Source organism: Epinephelus fuscoguttatus, linkage group LG20 (assembly GCF_011397635.1).
Source record: "Epinephelus fuscoguttatus linkage group LG20, E.fuscoguttatus.final_Chr_v1".
NCBI classification, from domain to species: domain Eukaryota; kingdom Metazoa; phylum Chordata; class Actinopteri; order Perciformes; family Serranidae; genus Epinephelus; species Epinephelus fuscoguttatus.
Window position 1 is genome coordinate 8646877 of NC_064771.1, and position 24137 is coordinate 8671013.

The 24137-nt window shown below is 41.6% G+C and overlaps 1 protein-coding gene across 3 annotated transcripts in view; it reads left to right on the forward strand.

Moving 5' to 3' along the window:
* Positions 1–24137, forward strand: part of LOC125880338 (myosin-16) — a 75680-nt gene that overhangs the window by 48823 nt on the left and 2720 nt on the right. For all 3 annotated transcript variants that reach the window (XM_049562676.1, XM_049562675.1, XM_049562674.1), the window contains exons 7-20: positions 8167–8223; positions 14837–14923; positions 16164–16409; positions 16553–16670; positions 17953–18080; positions 18229–18425; positions 18512–18644; positions 18733–18949; positions 20106–20242; positions 20424–20527; positions 22383–22575; positions 22657–22860; positions 22970–23095; positions 23205–23375. In XM_049562676.1, coding sequence (XP_049418633.1) covers positions 8167–8223; positions 14837–14923; positions 16164–16409; positions 16553–16670; positions 17953–18080; positions 18229–18425; positions 18512–18644; positions 18733–18949; positions 20106–20242; positions 20424–20527; positions 22383–22575; positions 22657–22860; positions 22970–23095; positions 23205–23375 — 2118 coding nt within the window. The remainder of the gene's footprint in view (positions 1–8166; positions 8224–14836; positions 14924–16163; positions 16410–16552; positions 16671–17952; positions 18081–18228; positions 18426–18511; positions 18645–18732; positions 18950–20105; positions 20243–20423; positions 20528–22382; positions 22576–22656; positions 22861–22969; positions 23096–23204; positions 23376–24137) is intronic.

Below are 24137 nucleotides of genomic sequence, written 5' to 3' on the forward strand. Positions count from 1 at the left end.
TTCAGAGGGCAGCTAACTGTTAAAGAGGTACAGCAAAGGCCTATATTTCCAACACACTTAGTCCAGTTGCCAGAAGAAAATGTTGGCATTGTGCAATTCTGTAAATGACAGATGTATTAAATTAAATTGTATGTTTCATATGTATCATATTAACATTGCTAAAGTGGCATAGTTCTGATTACATCGGTATGAGCTGACTCTGTCATCGAGAGGTGGAGGGGATGGCGAATGGCACAACAACTAGGCGACAGTTGCCAAGCTATATAATAGTAATATACTATATAATAGACTCTTGCAAACCACTGTTCAGGAACAGCAAACACCAAAACCACTTGGTTTTTAGCAAGACACCAGCGGCATTTCCAGCAGCGATTGTGCCACCACAAGCAGTGTTTTTTTTAGCTAGACATTAGCAGCATTTCAACCAGCGATTGTGCCACCAATATGGGTTGTGTTTTAGCTAGATATTAGGGTTATTTCCACCAGCAATTGTGCCACTAAAACCAACTATTTTATAGCAAGATATCAGAGGTATTTTAAGCTGCACTTCTGCTACCAAAAGCTGGTATTTTTTAGCTAGACATCAGCAGCATTTCCAGCGTCAGTGGCAGCTCCAGTGGTAATTGTGCCACCAAAAACAGGTTTTTTAAGCCAAAACATGATTCTTTCCTTGCCATAACCAAGTGGTTTTTGTGACTAAACATAACCACAGCATTGTTGAAAAATGTAAATTTTAATATGTCTGCTAAGATATGGATGTTTCCAACATTTATTCTGGCAAATGGGTTGACTCAATAGTGTCCTTAATTATACCTTCCCTGACATCATCATGTTTATTTTTTCAAACTTAGGAAAGCTCCTCCGGAGCCACAGAAGACATTGTACAACTGTTTGCACTGGCTGCTCATAAGGAATGAATTGAACTCCATGTGTAAAATTGGTGAGGTTTTCCCCATCACCCATTGCAGTGGTCACACAGATTATAAACAAGCACTTTTTGGTGTGTGCAGTGGAAAATCACAGCAATGACCGCCTGCCACCAAAGATGTTGGCATTTAAAATGCCATCATCAGAATTTCCCTTTTGAAAGGCCGTGTAGAACACAATCTTTGTATAATTAAGATGAGGGCAGCATTATTTGTGTGATTGTGTTGGTTTCAGTGCTGTTCAGTGTTTAGTCTGCTTCTGTACAAAGTCCGGAAAAGAGAGCGAAGTTTACACTGAGGCTTTTCCTGTGAATCTTACTGTTTCATCCAGATAGAATCAAGCCAGTCGGAGAGTTTTTATCTGTGTTACTGGTGCATGTTGCAGATAATGTGTTTTGTCTGTTCCTCGGATGGAGCAATGAGATGAGAGCCTGCTGAGAGTGAGTAAGACACTGGGAGATGGTGATTTCAAAGTTCAGGTGGTACTTCCTCACTCTGTCGATGCCTCTGGGAGCCTGATGTTTTCTCCAGAGGGTTGTAAGAGGAAAAATAAAGAGTCCCTTTGTCTGTGATTGGACGGGTGAAAGGCGATCCGTGTGTCTTTGAGGGTAGGCATGTTTTCACATTTACTGTCGCTTTGGCATTCTCCCTATCTCACAATAAGACTATTATATGTGTTTCTCTGTGTGTATGCATGTTGTGGACATTTGTGCAGGTGGACGGGCAGCCCAGCTGACTGTATCTCTTCTGTCGCCCACTCATGTCTGACTGTGACGTACAGTAAGGGTCACAACCAGAGGAATATGTCCACAAACTTGAGTGGAATCAAAAAGATAGCTTTGTCTAACTTTAACGATGCAGCTGCCTCTGCCTCTCTAGTGTGCTGTAATTTAAAGCAGTCAGCTTGATGGGGGTCTGCAGTGATGGAGGACATCAGTCCTAATTTCTTACAACAGCCCTGTGCTCTTAGTGGTTTTATGTTATGGTGGTAAAGCAGTTATACTCGGCCACATTGCTGTACAGGGTCATCCCAATCTGAGAAGATTAAGCTCAGTTTAGCCCCGCGGTCTGTTTGGTTTATACCAGATGTTTTACTGGAGGTGTAACAGACTGTGCCATAATGGTGATAGTAATCCAACTTCAGGTGATGCTTCTCATATTTTCTAAAGTGCCTTTAATGATTTCTGGCCATAGTAGTTTTGGTTATATTTGTCCAGATTTGAAGATATCCGTCACCGAAATGTCTGCCTTCTCCCCAAATAAATGAAGGTCAGTGGAATTTTGTTTGTGTTGCTCACAGCAGTAAATACAGTATGGAAAATTCCATGCAGATTTTCAATATTATGCAAACTGGCTCAGGTTAAAAAAAAATCCACTTTTCATGAAAAAAACAAACAAACAAAAAAACCTATCCAGACAGAAAATGTCTAAGAGGCTAACATTAACTACATAATGCCTACAACAATCGAACCCGAAATTTGATGCTAACACTTCATGCTAAGCTAGGCTAATTACCCGCTGTCTCCAGCACTGATCTTAATGCACAGAAGTGAGAGACATGTCTACATGGGAAGCATTTCAGCTGCTTAGATTTTAATCAATGTAGCTGTCTACACAGGCCAAATCACGACTTGTGTTTCATTTGTGTGATATATGTGAAAATAAAATGTTAAATGTTAATTATTTTAAGCAAAAACATGACGTTTACACAAAGTGACGAAACATTACCATGTAGTCTTTGTGCCTAAACCTAATCAGAGTAAAAGTGAAACCACCTGAAGCCAACACCCTGATATTAGCATTCTAAACATACTCGTCAGTGAAGTAGGACCCCTCTACCAAATATCTATGACACTGCTAACCACCTATAACCCCCATTAAATCAATGATAACATTCGAAATAAGTAAAACCTTTATAGTGGTGTCTTCAGCCTGTTACATAGTTCTGTGTCGAATCAATGTCGCTGGCTACGGCAAATATTATGGGTCCACACAGAGCCTACGCTGTAGGTAGCCTGGCACACACCTCCCCAGCCTTGTGAATTATAATGGAGCCAGATTTTGCTACAAATCTTTGCTACATGTTTCTGTTGTTCCCACCTCCATATAAGTAAAGGAAAAATCTCCTAGCAGCTAGGCTAATTTATACAGTTTAAAATGTAACAGGATTATGCTAATAACGTTAGCATGTTGCATTTGTGGGGAAAACGTGTTTAACAGAAGACAGGTGTTTTGTCTCTGAACCTTGTGAGTTATAATGGAGCCAATTTTTTTTTACTCTGTTCATGGTTGTTGTTGTTGTTAAGCCATGTTTGATGTGTTTTTTTATGTATGTTAGTTGAATCAATCCAGCTTCACTGAAATTCACAGAATACCACAGTGGCATAGAAACCCCACAGCCAGCTAGCATTTTGGAGGTGTAATTGCAAAGCGACACAGCCACACCACCACACAAGTAGAAACGCTCACAATGGCGCCATAGCCAGTTGTGTAGGCTATGGCGTAAAGCGCACACACGACTTTAAATCAGCTTTTAGGACATTTACAAGCTTGTCTGAAGTTGACTTATTCTTAAATGAGGGGAGGCAATCACAACATTTACAGATACACTCCCTAGTTTTGCTCCAGCACTCAATACTGTCCCCAAATGACCAAATTTCCTCCCAGCTCTCTGTTACTGTTTTAAAACTCATCTGTTCAATTCACTACGGTGACCTGGGAGGAACAGCATCGGGATCTGTAACAAATCAGGGAGTGTATTGTAATGATGCATTTCCTGCAGTTGGTCTGAAAGTGCCTGATTTTTGAAAACTCAGTTTAAAAACTTCCAAATACACAGTCCCCCTTTCAAAAAAAAAAAAAGCCCGGATCATGCTGCCACGTCTTGTATATCTCAGATGTCCTTATCTCACAATGTGCACCTGTGCAGAGCAGGCGTCACATCATGTCTAATACCACTGATGTGACCGGCATCATCACCCACAGCACAAGGCTTAGACCAGGTCAACAGGGCCTGTCATCACTCAGCCAATCAAACAGCCAAGACTTTTACTGTTGGAAGCCAGACTCTGCCATCTGAAGGCATTTAAGAGAACAAAGCCTCAGATTCCAGCAAAGTCGCAGGGACCTGAATTATGTGAGCATGTGTGGACAGTATGGTGGACTGACATCACCAGGGGGTCTGAAATGCTGTGTCTGGTAAAAGAGGCAGGACTTGCAATTTCTTGGCTCTTGTTTTCCCCACCGACCAATATGGGGGGGGGGATCTCACAGGATATAACTGCCCACGCCGCTGAGTATCCCCTCAGACACAAGTGAGGAGACATCAGCTATGAGGCCACATCTGATTGCAATTTATGGACAGTTATTATGGTTTCAGAGTGCAGCGAGGAAAAAAAAAAGCTTAAACTTTAAGCACATACAATTATGGAGATCAAACCCTGCAACCATTCTCAGCAATAATGGACTAATTTTGTTATTTCCCCAACATGACTCCATGAGTGCTCCTAAGCAGAGGGGCTAGTGTGGGATCATTTAAAATAGGGTAAATTTCATTTAGAAAAGTGCACAAAATCAATGTATAAACTCCCTCTGCCACAGATAAGTAGTTCAAATTGCGTTTATCCATGCAGTCTGGCTCAGACATCTTAACACTGTTAGTACGCTATGTTTTCTACAATTGTATTAGAGCCACAATATTTATTTTGAGGCTGGTTTGAGGCTGTGGAAAGTAGGAATTTAACAAGAAACAGATATGTGAGTGGGGAACTGTGAGAGACAGAAAAGGGCTGTGCATGCACAAGGGGGTGTGGACAGTAAAATGCCAGAGGGGATCGACAGTAAAGCTGTGTGAGAGTGTATGTGTGTGTGTTTGAGTGTGTGTGTGTGTGTGTGTGTGTGTGTGTGTGTGTGTGTGTGTGTGTGTGTGTGTGTGTGGGACAGTCAGTCAGTCAGTCAGTTGGGTTGCTGCTGCCTCACCATGGCTGTTCTCTCTGCAGAGGTCCTGCGCTGGCATGTGAGTTTTTTATTCCACTTTTTATGTCTTAACGTTTGTGCTTAGCTTTTGAAAAATACTGTTGAAAAAATAATGAAGTTATGTGTTATTTTTAGTATTAGGCTGTGACATGCCTGACCCTACTTTTGAGATGTTTCAGAGAAATTAAGCCAAACCCAACCTTGCATTAATAATGAATCAAAGACAGTGCAACTGCAAGATAACTGCCTGTCCACGTGTGTTAATTTGGCCCTAAATGTGTGATATTGTCATGTGTGGGGGGCTTCAGGAGCTGTGCAGCCAGTGAGTGGCTTTCAGCACATCAGTGCGTGTAGGTGCTGTTGCTGTGAATGGCCCTGGGCTGCATGCCATGTCAGACACACTTCCTGACACAGATAGAAGCTGGAGATAGCACAGAACATGACACAACTTGGACGGATGCAGCCATGTTGGGAAACTGCTGATACATTTTTATTAGCAGTGCAAAATTTGGCTTTGGCACGAGATTAGTGAAACATAAATGTGCCGTAGGTGATTTATTAATCATAAATCATTCAGATTGTTTTGACTTTTGGAGCAAAAACCAAGTAGAATAACATAAGGTGCATTTAAGCATGGTTAAGGTGCATACAGATGGTTATACAGATATTGTAACACATCCATCACTGAAAGTAGCACTTAAGGTACTCAGTACAAAAAAATAAATAAATTAAATAATATATTGCCTCATTATTATTAATGAATTAATGCGTAAGCGTTTTATTGTCGTAGTCAGTGTAGATGGAGCTCATTTTAAGTACTTTGTATCCTGTTAGGTAGTTATAACAATGCATCATATTTTATGAAGGCAGTCTGTACAGTAACTAACAGGGGTGTGGACTGGAGTCACATGACTTGGACTCGAGTAAGACTGGAGTCACATAATTGATGACTTAAGCCTAAAATCAAAAAAGACTGGCAGCTCGACTAGGCAGCATTTAGCATCAGTGACTTGTGACTTCACTTGGACTAGAGCCTTTTGACTTGAAACCTTCCTACAAACCCAAGGTTTGTCATTTATAGAGTGTGCCAGCCACATTACTTAACTGAGTGCGAGTTAGAAAAATGATACCAAAGATGTTCAAAAACTACAAACTATGAAATAAATGTTGCAGCATATGAGAACATGAACTTACTGGAAGTTATATTCGCCACTGAGTGTAACCGGCACTGGTGTGTTTATGAGTTGCAAGGCTGAAAAGACTGAATTTCTCATTTTGTGTTCATAAAATTAAGGGTGATTTTATTATCATCATACCATTTATAAGCAGTATACAAACTATTAACTAATGGTTTATAGCGCGCTTTAATGTGATTTTAAGCAGGTAGGACATTTATTAAGTGTATACTGTATTTTTCAAGAACTATCACTCTAAAGCTGCTTTCACTGCGGTAACTACCCTGACAATTGCCTACCTGCAAGATGGTTCCCCCAGAAGCAAAGTGGTTTTTAAAGTGGCTGTGATGACAGGCAGGTGCTTCAGTGAACACTGTTAGAAGAGCAAGCTAACTTGTAGCCTCATACCATAGCAAAACAACCGAAATCATTGAATTGACAACATATTCTACATATTTGGACAGTCATCTGAAGTTTGGTGAAAGTGTTAGCCCGAGCCCTGTTTTCTGTCTGGTTTTAAGTTGCTAGTGCCTTAATTTTTTTTATTCAGTCACCGACTTTATCAGCTCCTCCATCTTGTTGTCTTTCTACTTCCACGATACCCGCTGTTTGATCGGCCAAAGCCAGACGGCAAACAGCAGACGTTCAATATGTGAGCATGTCCATGGCGGTAACGGTTTTATAACCCTACCACTGTGTTTGAAACTGCTGTCTTCTCCTCATTAAAATAACTGGAGGCTGCGAGTTACTGCGCAGCGGTGTGAAATCCCCATAACTGTGAAAATCAATAATTGTGTATAAGCAGTTAATGAAACATTATTAACACCTTACTAGTTTATTATAACACAGTTGTTCATGTTACAACATATCTGTTATCATACATTTTAAGTCTTTAGTACTTTCATCACCTTTATAAACTGTTCAAACCAACCCAAAGGTACCCTTTAGCATCTTTGTATGACCCACAGCGGTCTCCTGGGTGAAACACATTGTAACACGTGGTTAACCTTATGAAACAGTCATGGTTTGGTTTAAGCAACAAAACTTCTTGGGTTATGGTTACAGATAATGTCACATGGCCCAAATACATAAGGTCACTGATGTGACACCAATACATAACTTACATGACCATAGCTTGTAACACTGGGGACTTTTGGTCTCACACGGGACACAAACAGCAGTCTCCTGGGTGAAAGTTTGTGTTTGTTTGACCCATCCAGAAGGACTAGGTAGACTTGCTCGCTCTTTAAACCATGTCAGTTGCTGCCAACAAGATTTTGAGTTAAAAGCCCATGTGTCTCATAAAGTTGCTAAATGGTGACTTCGGTGTCGGTATCACAGTCCAAAGGGTGTGACAAAGCATCATCATTTGATGATTTAGGAAGAAGAATGGGCTCTTCAAACAAACATGTCAATGATTTACACATATTTTAACTGTTTTTTGTGTTATAAGATTTAGTTTCATTAAAATAAAGTTACTTAACCCTTTCGGTGTTAAAACATGTAATTCTATTAAATACATACTTTTTTAAAAGTAAGCAGGGTACAGTTTGGGCCTCACTGAGATTTAAAATCATTTTTATATCACATATACTGTAAATGACAGTCATTTTAACACCTACACTGCATATTCACTCTTTGGGAGAATCATCCTTGACTTCCAGCCAGGACTGTAAAACCAAGAGAAAGCAAAAACATAACACAAATTCCTCGAATGTCATGAAAATGGCACTGATGCTTTTTGGTCTCTCGGACCGGACATAGCAGACCGAGCCCTGGGTCAGAATACAGATAATGATGGTGGCAATGGACATTCTTGCTCTAAATTGCTACCTGAGGAAAAAGCTAGAGGCGTGCCAAATCCCCAGGGAAAGCAGAGGGTATGAAACGGCCTCACAACCACACAAGTGCTGCCCTGAAATAGCAAACAATCTGCGGAGGTGACGCCCCATTTGTTCTCTGTCAGAATGATATAGGCACTGTGAAACCAGAGGATAACAGCTCAACTTCACATATCCTGGTCATATTTCATATTTTAGCAGACTGTTATTCTTTTTGCTGTTTCACTGAAATCCATTTTCTCTCCGTAGGCTCGCATTGAAGAGCTGGAGGAGGAGCTGGAAGCAGAGCGGGCCATGAGAGCCAAGGTATGGTAACACAACTATGCGTGTAGTGTGTAACATCTCCCCCTCTCCCTGAATGAAACAAAGAGCAGATGAGCCTTAAATCTGTCTGTCAGGCTGCAGGGAAGATAAGAGGAAGAGCTTGGCTCTACTGTAACATTCAGGTCGGTGGCATTAAGAGCTGGTTGTGGATTGGAGGGAACATTGAAAGAGAGAAAGAAAGAGAAAAGAGATTGCTGATCTGGTGGCAGCCAGTGGGGTACGTGTGTTGGTGCTCGCCTCTAGTCACCCCAAACCATCTGCACCTGTGATAATAAACTCGGGGGGAGGAGGACCTTGTGTTTCTAGTTAACATACAGGGCAACCCCAGAGGCGTAGAGGGACCCCGACATCCTTTTTACTCCTTCTTATTTCTTATTTTTCCCAATCTTTCTCTATAACCTACACACACACACACACACACACACACACACACACACACACACACACACACACACAGCCAGCAGTGGACCTTCTGTTTCTTGTAATCCCCTCGCTTTGCTCCCTAAAAGCAAATCGGAAGAGCAGGACGGCAAACTTTCCAGGACATCTTCTTTGAAATGTAAAAAGGTTTGAAAACAGCAGGCCTGGTTCATATAAAGCTAATCTACCAAGGTGGGCGCTTTAAGTGCTTGTTGTTTCAAACAGGACGCACTTAATGCCAGTGTGTATTTAAGCCACAGAACGTGGTCGCCCCTCTTAAGACCTGCCCGCAGTTTCCATGTTACAGTAGGTAAAGGCAGAAATGCAAAGGTACATATTTCACCCCGAGTGTTGAAAAGAGTGACAGCGGGCCCGAGGGCATGTTTTGCACACTTCTCCCCACTCTGGGTGGCATTCCTAATGGTGGTGGGTGCCCCCCCCCCCCCCCCCCCAACCCCCACCCCACCCCACCCCCCAACCCCACCAGTCTCCAAAGCCACAGAGCGGAGAAAGAGGCAGGCAGAGACACGCAGGTCTTTATCTGTTCCGCAGCCTGCGTCTTCACAGGAGCTCAAATACAACATACCTCTGCTTCAGACAGGCTCGCTATTGTTTGAGTCTGCTCCTCAGGTCACACAGGGGAGATATCATCAAGAGATAGGGCTGACAGACAGCACTATTTTCCATGGGATCTTCTCCCAACTGGAATGCCAGTCACTCTGACGCACACGTATATGTGTACAGTGGAGTGTTCTCACTCACTCAGGATTACACACAAACACACACAATGCAGATATGCCATCCAAATCTTGGAAGTGGACCCTTATCCTTGTCTCTGAAGCACCATTAAAAAAGATGACACTAAGCGTCCCCATTGAAATGAATACTAAAGTGAAATTTAAAGCTGCAGAGTTGATATTTGTATATGAACAGTGGGTCAAATGATTATGGGTAATGAGACAGGGGTCACTAGCAATTAGGACTGGGTGATGTAACAACTTTTTAAGGTATATCAATATATTTTTAAATGAGATGTAGGATAAGATAATATGGTGTACTGTATATCCATATAGTCTGATGTTGCCTGACATAACCTGTTTCTTCTCTCTCCACATGGAGAGAGACAAAGCGCTGGTCCAAACTGCTGAAGAAGACCTGGTTTGTAGAAAGACAACAATGAAGAAGCATTCACACAGATAGGCCTACTTTTATTTAGTATCATCTATCTATTACATATAACTTTCATTTACATGTTTTGCAGCTGTATATTTTCCAAAAGGGAAGGAAACCCTGTCTTTGCACTTTATTGTGATGACAGTTTGTTTTAATAAAAGGGCTTGTGACATCTCACATGTGGCTTTTACTTACACTAAGCCTACTTTGAACAATGGGACAGGAACGTTATTTACATGTAGATATACAGAAGTGTCACAGCCTCCACACTGGCAATAGCTGTGGCCAAGGCCATTATGTTTTCAAGTCATCCGTCTGTCCATCCCGTTAATGTGAGCATATCTCAAGAACTCCTTGAACAAATTTCTTCAAATTTGGCACGAATGTCCACTTGGATTCAAGGTTGAACTGATACGAATTTGGTGGTTGAAGGTCAAAGGTCTCTGTGACCTCACAAAACATGTTTTTGGCCAAATTCAAACATTCATACAGTTATTATGAAGAAATTTCACACAAATGTCTAAGAGGAAGTGATGACATTTTATATCCAAAAGGGTCAGCTTCACTGTGACATCATAATGTTCTGCAAAAACACTTTTCTAGCCATTATTCAGTGTCATTACTCAGGAACAAAAGGATAGACATTTGGTCAGATACTGAAATGGTGACACTAATCTTGGCTGTCCACCATGAAACCGTGCTGATTGTATAGCTCTTCTGTGCTGCCTGGGTTGAAGATGTGTGTGACACATCCATGTTTTCACAGACATGAATATAAACTATAAATTGAATCTGCAACATGACTGGTTGACAGAGGCATACAACTTTGAGCTGGTAATTGTAGTCCATTCAAAAAAGAAATGTGGCGAGCAGTCTCAGAAACCATTGGCTATCGTCTGATGATAGCTTCTGAGGGCGAGAGCCCATATTTCAGGTTAATCTGGTGTCGCTAGCAGATATCCAGACCAAGACTTCCTCTTCTGTACGCTGGTCATTTCAATTAATCTCTATAAACACATATTTGCATATGAATGCAGATAAATTTAAAAAACAAATGAAATGCTCTCCACGAGAATTCTTTACCAGCAGCTAAAACGTGATCCGTCAGTACTACTTGGACTACAAACGAAAACCAAAATGCTTCTGATACCAAACTCTTGTCCTGTCTGTCACCCACAGATTCTGCATACATATGAAGAATATGTAAATAGAGATTAGACATTGAGTGTAATACTAGTCTTTGGACATGAAGTGGACGTCATAGTCATCGTCATGTCTGATCACAACTATTTCACAAATAAACAAATAAACTGCCAATAAAATGTTGAGTTTAAGGAGAAAATGGAGCTACTGACATTTGTTATTTTGATAGCAATAATATGATCCACCTCATAACCACATTGCAGTCTTGCCGGGTGATAGTTTAGTAGAGCATGTGTAGTTTGGTGGAGAGAAAATAGTTCCTACATGAAACAGCTCAAAACAAGGTCTGTGGATTATCTTGATTAACCAGATCATGATTTTTGGAAAGACACATTGCTGTAGAGTTTTTTTAAAAGTATATTTTTTGGCACTTCGAGCACCACAAGCCGAGTGCCATCTAGTTCCATTACACTGGAGAGAAGGCAGGCATCTCCACAGCCAATATCTCCGACACTTGGCAACTCACACCAAAACAATCTAGACTGATAAATAGCACTAAAGGTAGGAGGAAAATATGTATATTTGCTGTTTGGATTCCTTTAATGGTATAGTATGTACACTTTAATATGGTAGCATTAGTCAGGAAAGAACCTCCATCATACTGGAGGCAGAGGACATGGATGGATACTGGAGAGCACATATGCAAACATACACTGGCATGTGTGCACAGACTGAACAGACACGCTCCTACTCCTTCACACTGTTGTGCAAACCAGGATGAATCTCCCTCCTCCAGAAGGACTCTTTGGGAGCACTGACCTCCAACTAGCATGTGAAAGGGAGTGAGTGGTGTTGGGTGGTGCTGATCCGGAGGAGCTGTTGACTCAGTCAGTAATGCGGAGGAGAGCGATGAGTGAGCCGAGTGCTCGGTGTTAACCCTCGACACAGAGCCAGGTTGTAGACACAGAGGGTGGGGCTGTGAGGGGGGGTTAACTGGTGGGCCATAGGTTTTTGGAGAGTGAGCTGGGGGGGGGGGGGGGTTAGCAGGCCCCCAGTGAGTATCATCTGTTTTCCCTTGTTCTGCCTGAGGTGTGTTGACGGCTGTGGCTCATTGCTGCTATCAGGGAGGCCTGAGACTCCGGCTTTTACAGACCAGTCTCAACATCTACGCCTGTCTTTAAAACAGCTGTAAAAGATCGGTGTAAAAACAACAAGTGCTTTTAACTACAGAGCGCTGGCTGTTTGCGCGTGTAATGGCCTAGCATTATAAACTCTCTCCATGTGTGCTGTACCATGTTTGAGCGTGAGAAGGATCTCTGACGAGGTTTAGTTTATCATTCATACATTTTTGAGGCTTCATGTATTTTATTTGTTTTGTATTTATGAGCAGAATATGAAGTTTGTATTTCCTTTGATGTAAGGTATAAAGTTTTATTGTACTGTGTATTATAACAGTATTACATTTTATTATGCTCGATAAGCTAGTGTGGATTTTGAGTATGATCCAGATGTATTTTGATGACGCTAACATTTTGTTGAGTTTGTTTCTTCTAAAACAGTATTATGAGATATCAATATGTTGATTACATTGTTATGTTGGAGTCCTTTAAAGTGTGTGACAGCTTTCCATTGTAGTTAGAAAACCCTCCCTTCAGTTCTACAGTGTTGTTGCATCTTGCAGCTGATTGGTTTTGTGTTGCAGCCTGCAACTGTAATGTTCAGATCACCCTCACCACTCTAAATAACCTAGTTTTCAGAGGCGAGGGTTTCAGCCCCGAATGTTCTTTCAAAAGCCCCGAGTGTTTTAGGTTTTTAGTATATCTTCAACTTTGTGCCATTCAGATAATAATTTATGTCCATGTTGTTCACCCTACTATGCTATTCCCTAAAGCATAGGTTCCTAACCTGAGAGTCCTGACCCCCTAATAGAGGTCAGCAAAGCCTCTTAAGGAGGTCACAAGGCCTTCTTGATGTTAAAGGGTATGAGAAACCTTTTTTTTTTTTTTTTTTTTTTTTTTAAATATATATATAGGCCTTTATCTCAGCCTTTAGTTCTCTGTCTTTTTTAAGAAAACTATATGAGGTTGTTACTGTTATTAATCAAGATATAAACTATAAAAAGAAATACCACAAAATAAGTGCACAGTGGATACCTGAACATAAGCTCTATTCAAAGAGTCTTCACTCACTGCTTAACAATAGCAATGTGTCAGGGAGAAGAAAAAAACAATGAATTTGTACAGGGAAAAAAAGCCTACTACACAAAATAAGTTTTATAAAAAAGTTCCTAAAATATATCAGGAAAACACATTTCTGATGCAAAAAATTAATTCAGAATTAAAATAAATCTACATAAAAAATAAAAAATGTGTCATCTTGTCAGGGGTCAGCAGTTTACACAATGATAGTAAAGGGATCCCTTGTTGTAAAGAAACCTAATATAATTAAGTAAATGTTAGTCTGTTGGCCTAATATGTAATTCAGAGTAGCCTATTAAAGACCATAATTACTTGTCATTGTTGGGAGTTATTATGGCATGGATTTAAACATAGCTGATTTGTCAACATTCATTCTGTGAACTAAACTCCAGCATAGTATAACAGAAATAAGTTTCAAGGTTAGTAATACTGTTTACACCAAATTCTTACCCTACCTATGTTGTTACATAACATAAAAATAGTAACATCAAACAATTTTTGTCTCTTTATAGGTGGCAGGAGTGACAATGAGTCATCCTCATATTTGTTGTGCTATGTTTTCAGAATGATGAAGACAGTTGGAAAACAATTAGACACAAAAGAGGATGCAACTATCAAGTTTCCCCCAAGTGAAGTCCAGATCTATAATCTCAAATGGCTTGAAAATTTATGGAGAAAAAATTTCCTAGGGGGGGGAGCATGCCCCAGCCCCCCTAGCTTTGGGCTGATGCCCCAATGTTTACAGCAGCACCAGTGAAAGAGTATTGATGAACAAACTGTACACTACCCGCCCAGTACCAATCAGCAGACACAGTTAGCGACTGAACACAGTGGAGCATTTAGCAACTAAACAGACTGATATTTTTCTCAGAATTTGGTAGAGACCAAAAATCAGAGCTAAAAGAGATGGACACAAACATGCCTTTAAATGAATTCAGTTTTAGTCTGTGTCTGCTGAATGCATTATTACGAAAAGAGTTTGCATGTTAGCCATAACAACTTAATAAGGTGATTATATGTCAGTATGGTGTTAACAGCTTGTTAGCTGCCCAAAACTAGCCAACAAAAAAATCAACGAATGCAGCTTTAAAGGTCATTAACTGCATTGGAGGATGTTTAGCAGTGAACAGAGTACTAAGTATCTTCCACAGGAAACAGGAGTTCACAAATAATATTTTGACTGTGTGACAGCAGCTCACCCCTGTAGTGCTCTGATTGGATACCAGTTACTCTCCTGACCTCTGACCTCAGGAAAGATCACTTCCCCTTGTGGGCTGTCAATCCAACTGATCCCCTGGTGGGTTAATATCCTGTCCAAGGAGGTGGGACTGCTTAGCAAAGTCTTCTGCCTGAAGTTTATCACAGTTGAAGTGTTCATCAGTACCTTGATTTGACTAAGGAACTTGTGTATGTTTTTACTTACTTGTCACTTCTCACCATACTGTAACTTGCTCTCTAGTGGAGTGGGGATATACATTAATGTGATTCATGGATAAACTGTGATCATGTACTTTATATACAATGACAGAAAACTAAAGGGTTTGGCCTGACGTAATTTTGAATCATAATGAAATAATTTGGATCATTTATTATCAAGTTGTTAAGTTAATGTTCATTACTATTTCTGAAGTACTTTGGATTTCTTTTCTTTTTTTTGGCAGGTTGAGAAGCAGAGAGCAGATCTAACCAGAGAACTGGATGATCTCACTGATCGACTGGAGGAAGCAGGAGGGGTCTCCGCCTCACAGGTAAACTACAGTATTCTAACAGACATACACACACACAAAAACACACTGTACCAGTACATTTTTTTTAAAGATGCATTAGATTTAAATTATACACCATATGCTTTTTTTGCCAAAAGTAAGTAAGTAAGAACAAACATATACAAGAACAGCAATGTTTTAGCACAGCAAAGTAAGTCGATAGGCTATATTGTTTTATTTTTTGCTAACGTTTAGTTATGAATCCTTATAGTTTTAATTGTCCAATATATTGTATGCTAAACTTAAGTATCCTGCTGCAAACAGCCTTAAATGTTATACAGCTACCTAACTTAAAGATAAAACATCAGTAACATATATTAACTGTCTCTGTTTGCTAACGGTCTAAGCTAGCTAAGGTTAGGATTCAGCTGTGAGTGAGGTCTTTCACACATGGACTTACCGTGATGTCACCCATTGGTTTGTTGACTGCTGTTTTGAAGCCTTGAGTACATTTCAGTTGTTGCCATCTTGGATTTTTGGAGCCAGAAGTGACCATATTTGGACAAGAGGGTGGAGCTGTGGAGGAGCGCGGGGTTGATCTGACCCAATAGAGTATGGTGGCGCCTTGCAGACAGCCTGTCACTCAAAGCAGCCATGCCTTTAATCATGCATTACTTTAAGCCTTAATAACATATAAATAGACGAGTTGTATAAAATTTCACCCCTGTACAGTTGTCATGAATGAGAAACTTAGCACTAGAGAGCAACACTGTTTTTTGTACCAAGCTGTAAACATGTTTATTTCTGCTGTTAAGTTAGACATGCTAACATTGGGGGTCTATGGGGATTGACTGGCTGCTGAAGCCAGCCTCAAGTGGCCATTAGAGGAACTGCAGTATTTGGCAATTCTGTGTTGGCTTCTTTTTTTCAGGCCCCAAGGTTGCTGCTTGCTTCTACACCGTGTAATCCATATCTGACATCTCTCCTCTTGCATTTGTGGGCTTCATAAAAGCAAAATATATTACACTCCCTTCTAAACTCAGAGGATATGTGCTTTTGGGCTTGCAATGCACACATATGCACACCATTTCAGCATTTTCCCCTTGATCTCAAAGCCTAAAAGTTGCTAACGTAGGATAGGAAAGTGGCCCTTCTAGGGAGGGGCTTGGCGAAAGGCCCATTAAAAGTAGGAACAGCTTTGGTTTTGTACAAAGTTGTATAAGTTTGGCACACTGTGCAGCCTTAAATAAAGATCTTGACACAGCCTGTGTGTGATTTACAGATGGAGATGAACAAGAAGCGAGAAGCTGAGCTGCAGCGTCTGAGGCGAGACCTGGAAGAGACCTCCCTCCAATCAGAAGCGCTGGCTACATCTCTGAGGAAGCGGCACAGTGACGCCATGGCAGAGCTGAGCGAGCAGTGTGAGGCCCTGCAGCGGACCAGGGCCAAACTGGAGAAGGAGAAGCAGAATCTGAGGATGGAGGTGGATGAGCTGGCCACTTCTCTGGACAGTCTGCAGAAAGCCAAGGTCAGGAATAAGGTCACATGTATTGAGATTAACAATGACCTGCTTTCGCTTGCAGAATGCTTCATTTTGGACCAGTTGGTGATGTCAGGCTTACGAGACTTGGGCAATAAAATGTGTGCTTGTGTATTTGTGCTGTGCTACAGGTGTCGTCAGACAGCCAGATGAAGAAGCTGGAGGAGCAGCTGTCAGATGCCAACAGGAGAGCAGACGACCTGCAGAGGGCCCAGACTGAACTCAGTGTGGCCAGGAACAGACTCACAGGTACTCTCCACCTGTTACATGTAGATGTTCATTTCTCCTCATGTTTGGATGCAATTACAGCTGATAATAAGATCCTATTTGTTCAGGTCGTCTAACACATTTATGTACAGTTTCTTTAGTGTCTGAGCCAGAATTTTGCCACCTTTTGCATTTTTAAGGCCCATGACTCAATTGCAAATCTTAAAAAATATTCTCAATAGATACTTATACATAAGTTATTTCCTGAAGAGCCCCAGAAGAAGCTGACTGGAAAAACAGTGTGCCCCCAGTGTACTCCAGCTGATAATGTCCCCTAACCACCTTACCCAACCCTCACAGCCACAGCCAGAGATTACAGAGAAAGGTAGAAATGATGTAATACATGTAGAAATAAATGAATCAAAGAAAGATCTGAACTGATTTCCTCCTTTGTCCTCTTGACTTGACAGCAGTTTAAATATTTGCTCTGTATACATTTGAAAAAAGTAACGTCTCTTTTCCAGAAATCATGACCTGGTAATAAGATAATTCACAGACCTTGCTGTGAGAAGTTTCATATAGAAACTTTTTTTTTCTACACCTACCAACCGTGTCATCTGTTGAAGGAAGCATCCATCTACTGATGGACAAGTGGCTCATGCACGTGACAGTGTGAGATGTAAACATTAATGGCATCCTTCGTGGCAGAGCTGTAATGTTTGCTCAGGGGTGCTAGGTGAGCTAGCAGTAGAGTCACGCTTCCTTCTCTGCAGGTGTAGCTCCCCTTTGTTAGCCCCACACACTGTGTTTTGGTGAGAAACACTGAGTATAAACATAACCCTTTTTACTCCACAGGACACATTTGAAAGCACACATCAAAGATTTTAGTGTCACTCTTCCATAAAGTTTGGAGATTTGCAAACTGCAAACAATCGGCCGCTCATGACTAGTAAATTGACTCTGACGTATAAAATCAGTGGGGAATAACGTGACTTTTACTTTGTTTCCAATGACATGTGAATCTGTTTATTTATCCACCACAACGCAAAAAACAGACACAGATATGAACGTATCTTACTGGAAGATGAGTCACTGACGCTTCATTTATACTTTGCTACTTGATATATCTTTCTCAGTGAGGTACATGACGTAACACACATCTGCTGCTGTAACCAAACAGAGATATTGACTGTTACAGGACTAAAATAATTACATTTTATGCTTGTTTTCTTGTGTCTCGCTACAGAACCTGGCATATGTGCCGGTAGTTAATGGCTGCTTTATGTTACAGTGTGATAATCAGTGTCCTTGTGTGTCCCATCAGCTGATAATGCAGACGTGAATCGACAGATGGAGGAGGCAGAGAGCAGAGCCAGCCAGCTGAGCCGCTCTAAGACTCTGCTCCAGTCCCAACTGGAAGATCTGAAGAAACAACTGGACGACGAGGTCAAGGTTGGTTTGTGTGTGTGTGTGTGTGTGTGTGTGTGTGTGTGAACTCAGAATAGAAGCTTCAAAAATAAAATATCTGTAAATAAACTTAAAAATCCCCTGCTCTCCAACTTAAAGTCTTATATTCACATGTGTCCAATGTGGCTGCCAGTGTAAGCAGGCGGTCAGCAGCAGTCTGAGCTCAGTGCGGCAGGAGTGCGAGGTGCTGAAGGAGCAGCTGGAGGAGGAGCAGGAGAGCAAGCAGGAGCTGCAGCGCCTTGTCTCCAAACTCAACAGCGAGGTGACACACTGGAGGACCAAACACGAGGCCGACACCATCCAGCACACTGATGAGCTGGAGGAAACCAAGTACGTTGTGCTGATACTGGCGGTCGTCCGTCACATTTGGCGCTTTGAATGCATCTCAGTGGGCCATAATGATGTGTGTTTCGCAGGAAGAAGCTGGCAACCAGGCTTCAAGAGGCCGAGGAGGCTGTGGAAGCCACCCAAGCCAAATGTTCTTCGCTGGAGAAAACCAAACAGAGGTTACAGGGAGAGGTGGAGGAGCTCTGCATGGACCTGGAGAAGGTGGGAGAGGAGACCTTTTGTATGACTGTTGCAGTGCCGCCATGAATGTTTTTTTGTGTTATCTTTGAGCACATGTTCCCTGTCCCAGGCCAGCAGCTGCGGTCAGGCTCTGGATAAGAAGCAAAGGGTTCTGGAGAAGCAGCTTGGAGACTGGAGGCAGAAGTGTGAGGAGCTGGTGGCCGAGGTGGAAGGCTGCCAAAAGGAGAGCAGGCAACATGCCAGCGAGCTCTTCAAACTCAAGACGGCCCATGAAGAGTCTTTGGAGCAGCTGGAGGCCCTACGCAGGGAGAACAAGGCCTACCAGGGTATTAGAGTACACATATGAGGGGGTGGGATGATGTCTCAAGCAGGTTTTAAGGAACAGTTTAATAGTAACCATGGTCAGGAAGATGCATTGTTTGTACCTTTACCTACAAAAAGTAATGCAACCCTAACCCACGTAATCATGAAGGCTGCAATCATGTGACCAGTGTGCTGATGAAAGTTAGGAAGGAAGTAGTCTCTATATACAAACCCCGGAGATCTTGCCTCCAGAAGAAGAACGGAAGAGCCCTGGTTTCCAGTTGTAGGCTGTTTGTAGTCCGCGTGATATTGACCAATCACGTTTGAGCCGGCTGCAGTCGTTGCCAGGTTAAACGGTCCGTGCAATGAACTAACGAGGTGGAACATAATTGGCGTCACTGTAAACTCTGAATCCATCGCAATGGTTCAGCATATTTACTTATATATAAACGGAAGTCGGAAACGGAAATTCGCCTCCTCCGCACAAATCAAACCAGAATGCCAAAAAATCAGGGGTCTGCCCCCAGAGGCTGTATCGCTATCTGCTGGAAGTCAGACGCTGAATACAGCCGATGGGTTCCGAGAATGGGAAGGAAGTAGTATAAAGAACGGACTTCTGCATACGGAGAAAGGTTGGGGTGGTGGATGGGTCAAAGAAACACAGGACTGTCCTCCAGGAGACCAGTGTTTGTTTCACACATGTCACCAAGTGAACTTTGAATTATTTTAAGGTTTGTCAGCACCCTGTTTCTGTTCCTAGACCTAACCTATGTAACTTTACTTGCCTAAACCTGACCTATGTAACTTTAGCTTAAGTGGCTTTACGTTGTTGTACGTAACATTACATTAAGGACATAACTTAACCTAAAGTGCGAACGTGACAACGCCAAACAATGTTTCTTTTCCTAAACCGAACCTACATAACTCCACTGGCCTAAACCTAACCCGTGTAACTTTAACTTTAAGTATGTAAATTACACAACGTGATGAAACCCAATCATGTTTCTTTTCCTAACCCTAACCTAAGTAACTTAACTAAGTACGTAACTTTATGTTAGGCGCATAGCGTAACAATGCCATTCGTTGTATGTGCATTTTTGTGAGATACACAAACTGCTGGATGAGGATACGTTGCCTTGGTTTATTTACACTTGTGTGTGGCTTGTCTTTGCCTGACAGAGGAGGTAGCTGACCTTACAGACCAACTCTCAGATGGAGGTAAAAGTGTCCATGAACTCCAGAAAGCAAAGAAGAAGATTGAGATGGAGAAAGAAGAGTTACAGGCCTCACTGGAAGAGTCTGAGGCAGCTTTGGAGGTACATAGCTTCAGCTGATCTGCCTGTTAGTTGTGATATTTACAGCTTGTTGTTTTGTCAATATGTGCTATACGCTTACTCTCAATTCATCTTGTGCCGAGTTTCATTTTATTTAATGTAGTTTGGATAACTCACCACAAAAATCTCCCTTGTCTTTCCTTATATACTTCCTCCCTCCCAGGCTGAGGAGACCAAGGTGTTGAGGCTGCAGCTGGAGTTGTCTCAGGCCAAAGGAGACCTAGAGCGCAAACTTCAGGAGAAGGAGGAAGAGATGGAAGCCGCTAGGTATCTCAGCTTCCTCTCAATCCTTTATTTTCCTCATCCTTCAGACATATCTTCCTTCACATCTCTTTTCAATGCCACGCAGATGATACAAAGTTCTACCTCAAATTCAAACTTCACTGCTTGGCTGCTTAGATCGCATGAAAGACTGGACATCCTCTATTTTTTTTAAATATTTAATTATAACAAGCCAAACACCCTCTTCTACCTTGAACCATTAAGATCTGAGTATTATTTTTGACTGATGCAATTGATTGAAAAAGTCCTGTCATGTTTTTATCAACTGAGAAACATCTCAAAATATGATCAGCGCTGTAATTATGTAAGCTTTTGTATACTTATGTCTGGACTAATGTAATGCAGTATTTACTCCAACCTGCTCCCCATTTTCCCAAAATTTTGTGTCTAATTGACTAATGGGAACAACAGTTTTTGAAACTAGTCCAGTATTGAGCAAAATTGCTGCAGCTGGCATCAGCAAAACAGGTTGCAATGTAACCACTCAGGGCATGTTTGCAACATCAATTAATGTCAGTAAAAGTATTTGTTTTTGCCACTTACAGGCTCAGATTGTTATTCAAAGTGTCTGACAACAACATTATAAAAAGGATTCCTAAAGAGATGGACCTTTTTGTTTAAGAGTAAGATCCTTTTTGTTTAACCAGAAACAGCCCTGAAATTGCCATTGACAAAGCCACCAGACTCCATTTAAATAAGAAGTGATTTAACGTGTATAGAATCAGTATATTTGCACATCTAACTGGGTGAGTTAAGGGTTTATTTCAACTAAACCAGAGCTGATAATTGTTGGAACAGTGGAAAGAAAAACTAAGATGGTTTTTGTGAGTTTTAAGTTGTTTCGGTTAACTTTGAACGAAGTGTGTTTTATGATGATACAATTACTGTTTAGTTAAATTTAGTCTGGTGACTGTTTAACAAAAAGGTGTAGCTCTGTAGAATCCTCTCTGTATTGTTGTCAGACATTCATAATAATGATCTGAGCCGGTCAGTGGCAAAAACAAGCACTTTCAGTGGACATAAATTGATGGTTCGCATATATCTCGAGTACCATGCAGCCCTCTCATTCAAAACTGGACCATTTTTTAAAATTCTCATTGGTCACTAAGACAAAAAACTTGTTTAGGTTGAAAAATACAGAAGTTACCCTTTAACTGCACTGGTTGGCGTTCTCTTTAAGAATTCATTTTTATATTACTATTAATCATATCAGATGTCTTGCAGGGTTTGGCACTTAAGTATATAACTAAACATCTAACCACTTATTGTTCTAGCAACCTTGAGTCTAATAATTGGTCCAGAGTCCAAGTTTAAAAATCATGGGGTGATCAAGCTTTTGTTGTATTAGTTCTGTGGCTCCAGAACAGCCTTCCACTAAACATGAGGTCAGCTTTAGCATTTAGTTTCTGTTTGAAATCTTAAAGGAATAATTTGACATCTTTGGATAATGTTTATTTGCTTTCTTGCTGAGAGTTAGATAATAAGATGAAAAGTACTCTACTGGTTTCTCCCTTCAGTGTGCCTTCTCCCATCTCTGTGCTAAGCTATGGCATTTCTTGAAGGGACAGGTCCATGTATTATCCTACATTTGGAAATCATTTTGTGTGTCTTGGTTGGAAATGATGTATAGACAAACTTATTATTACCCAATGCACTAATGCTCTGTAATTCTCTAACTCTTATTGTTTTCATCCTATCCTTTATCTCCCTTCATTCCTTCATCAAAGTCATAGTGAATTATCTTTTGAGGTAAGGTCTGTCTCAATAAACTTCTTACTGTCTCTGCAGTGATACATGCACAGTTCATCTTTGTAACACCGTCCCTCTCCTCCTCTGTCAGAAAAACCCACCAGAGGGCGCTGGAGTCCCTGCAGGCCAGTCTGGATGTAGAGGTGAAAGGCAAAGCTGAGGGGCTGAAGCTGAAGAAGAAGCTGGAGGCCGACATCAACGAGTTGGAGCTCCAGGTGGACCTGCTCACCAAGAGCAACACAGAGCTCAGCAAGAACAGCAAGAAGATGCAGCAACAGATTAAGGTCTGATGATGAGATAGAGTATTACTTTTTTTTTATATACTCTGCTTTTCTTGGAGGCTTAAATCACTATCCCTGTTGCAGGAGCTACAGGCCCAGTTGGAGGAGGAGGTACGGAGCCACGAGGAGTGCAGGGAGGAGCAGGCGGCCATGGAAAGACGCTGCGCTGTATTGGTCAGCGAGGGGGAGGAGACTCGTGTAGCATTAGAGAGTGCAGAGAGGGCCCGCAAGGCCCTGGAGACTGAGCTGCAGGAGGCCAATGACAAATACAGCGACCTCAACAACCAGGTGCGCTGTATATCAGGGTCATGCAGAGGCATCAGTGCAAAATTTAACTTGTGTTGGTAGAACTGCCATACACTGATGGCTTTCTTAACGTTTTCCCTTGTGTGTTCAGTTCCAGTTGGCTCTGAGTGGGAGGAGGAAGCTGGAGGTGGATCTCCAGACTCTGCAGCAGGAGCATGAGGAGCTGCAAGGAGAGCTGAGAGGATCCACGGACAAATCCAAGAAGGCCAGCTGTGAGGTAAAACACATGCAGGACCACTGGTGTGGAGATATCATAGCAGTAGAGATTAAATGTGTTGAGTTATTTGAAATAAATGTATTTTTAATGGCTGGCATGATCCTTTCAGTTGGCGCGAGTGGGGGAGGAGCTGCGTCTGGAGCAGGAGCACACGCTGCACCTGGAGAGAGTGAAGAAAGGTCTGGAGGCTCAGATCAAAGACATGAGCACCAGGCTGGACGAGGCTGAGCAGATGGCTCTGAAAGGAGGCAAGAAGATCATCCAGAAGTTGGAGGGAAAGGTACAAAGACAGTTTGGTTTGTCCACAAGTTGGTCCAGAGCAAGACATTTTGACAGCTACTAGCCTGATTGCCATGAGAGCTTGTATGGAATATCCATGACTCCTACAGGATGATGATATTGACCCCTCTGACCTTTCTTTTAGCACCAGTATTAGGCCAAAATTTTCATTTACACACAACATATATTAAAATCTGGAAAAGGGAATTTCTGTAAAGCACTAAGCATGTTTTCTTCGAGGACCAAAAACAGTATATTTAGCATCAACATCCATTGGGCAGAAAATTGCTAAGTATATTTCAGGGCCGGATTAACCTGCAAGGTCACAAATGAGCAGTGGGCCCCCAATCACCACCCCTCTTTTTGCTTTGTATAGCCCTTCCCCAGTGGGCAGAAAAAACACACACCAACATCTGGCTTTTGTATTTAATGAGAAAGGTTACAATTGGCATTTATTCTCAGGACAAATGAGTGCAGTTGTCAAGGGTATTTTTCAACTCTAGCTCTGATCTGCAGTGATGGAAATACAATTATGAACGTGCTAAATTTCGCCCTCTACATTTTTGCACTTTTCTGACGCAATGCAATGACAAGGTACCACAAAATACCGACTGTCTTCGTCCGCGCAGTGTCCAAATTGCAAATTAGTCTGCACCAAGTGTAAAAAGAGACATTGAATAAGTACCAGATTAAAAAACCATTATCACATACATTCGGAATTCATAAAATTACCATGAACTCATGGCAACCCAGGGACTTTGGC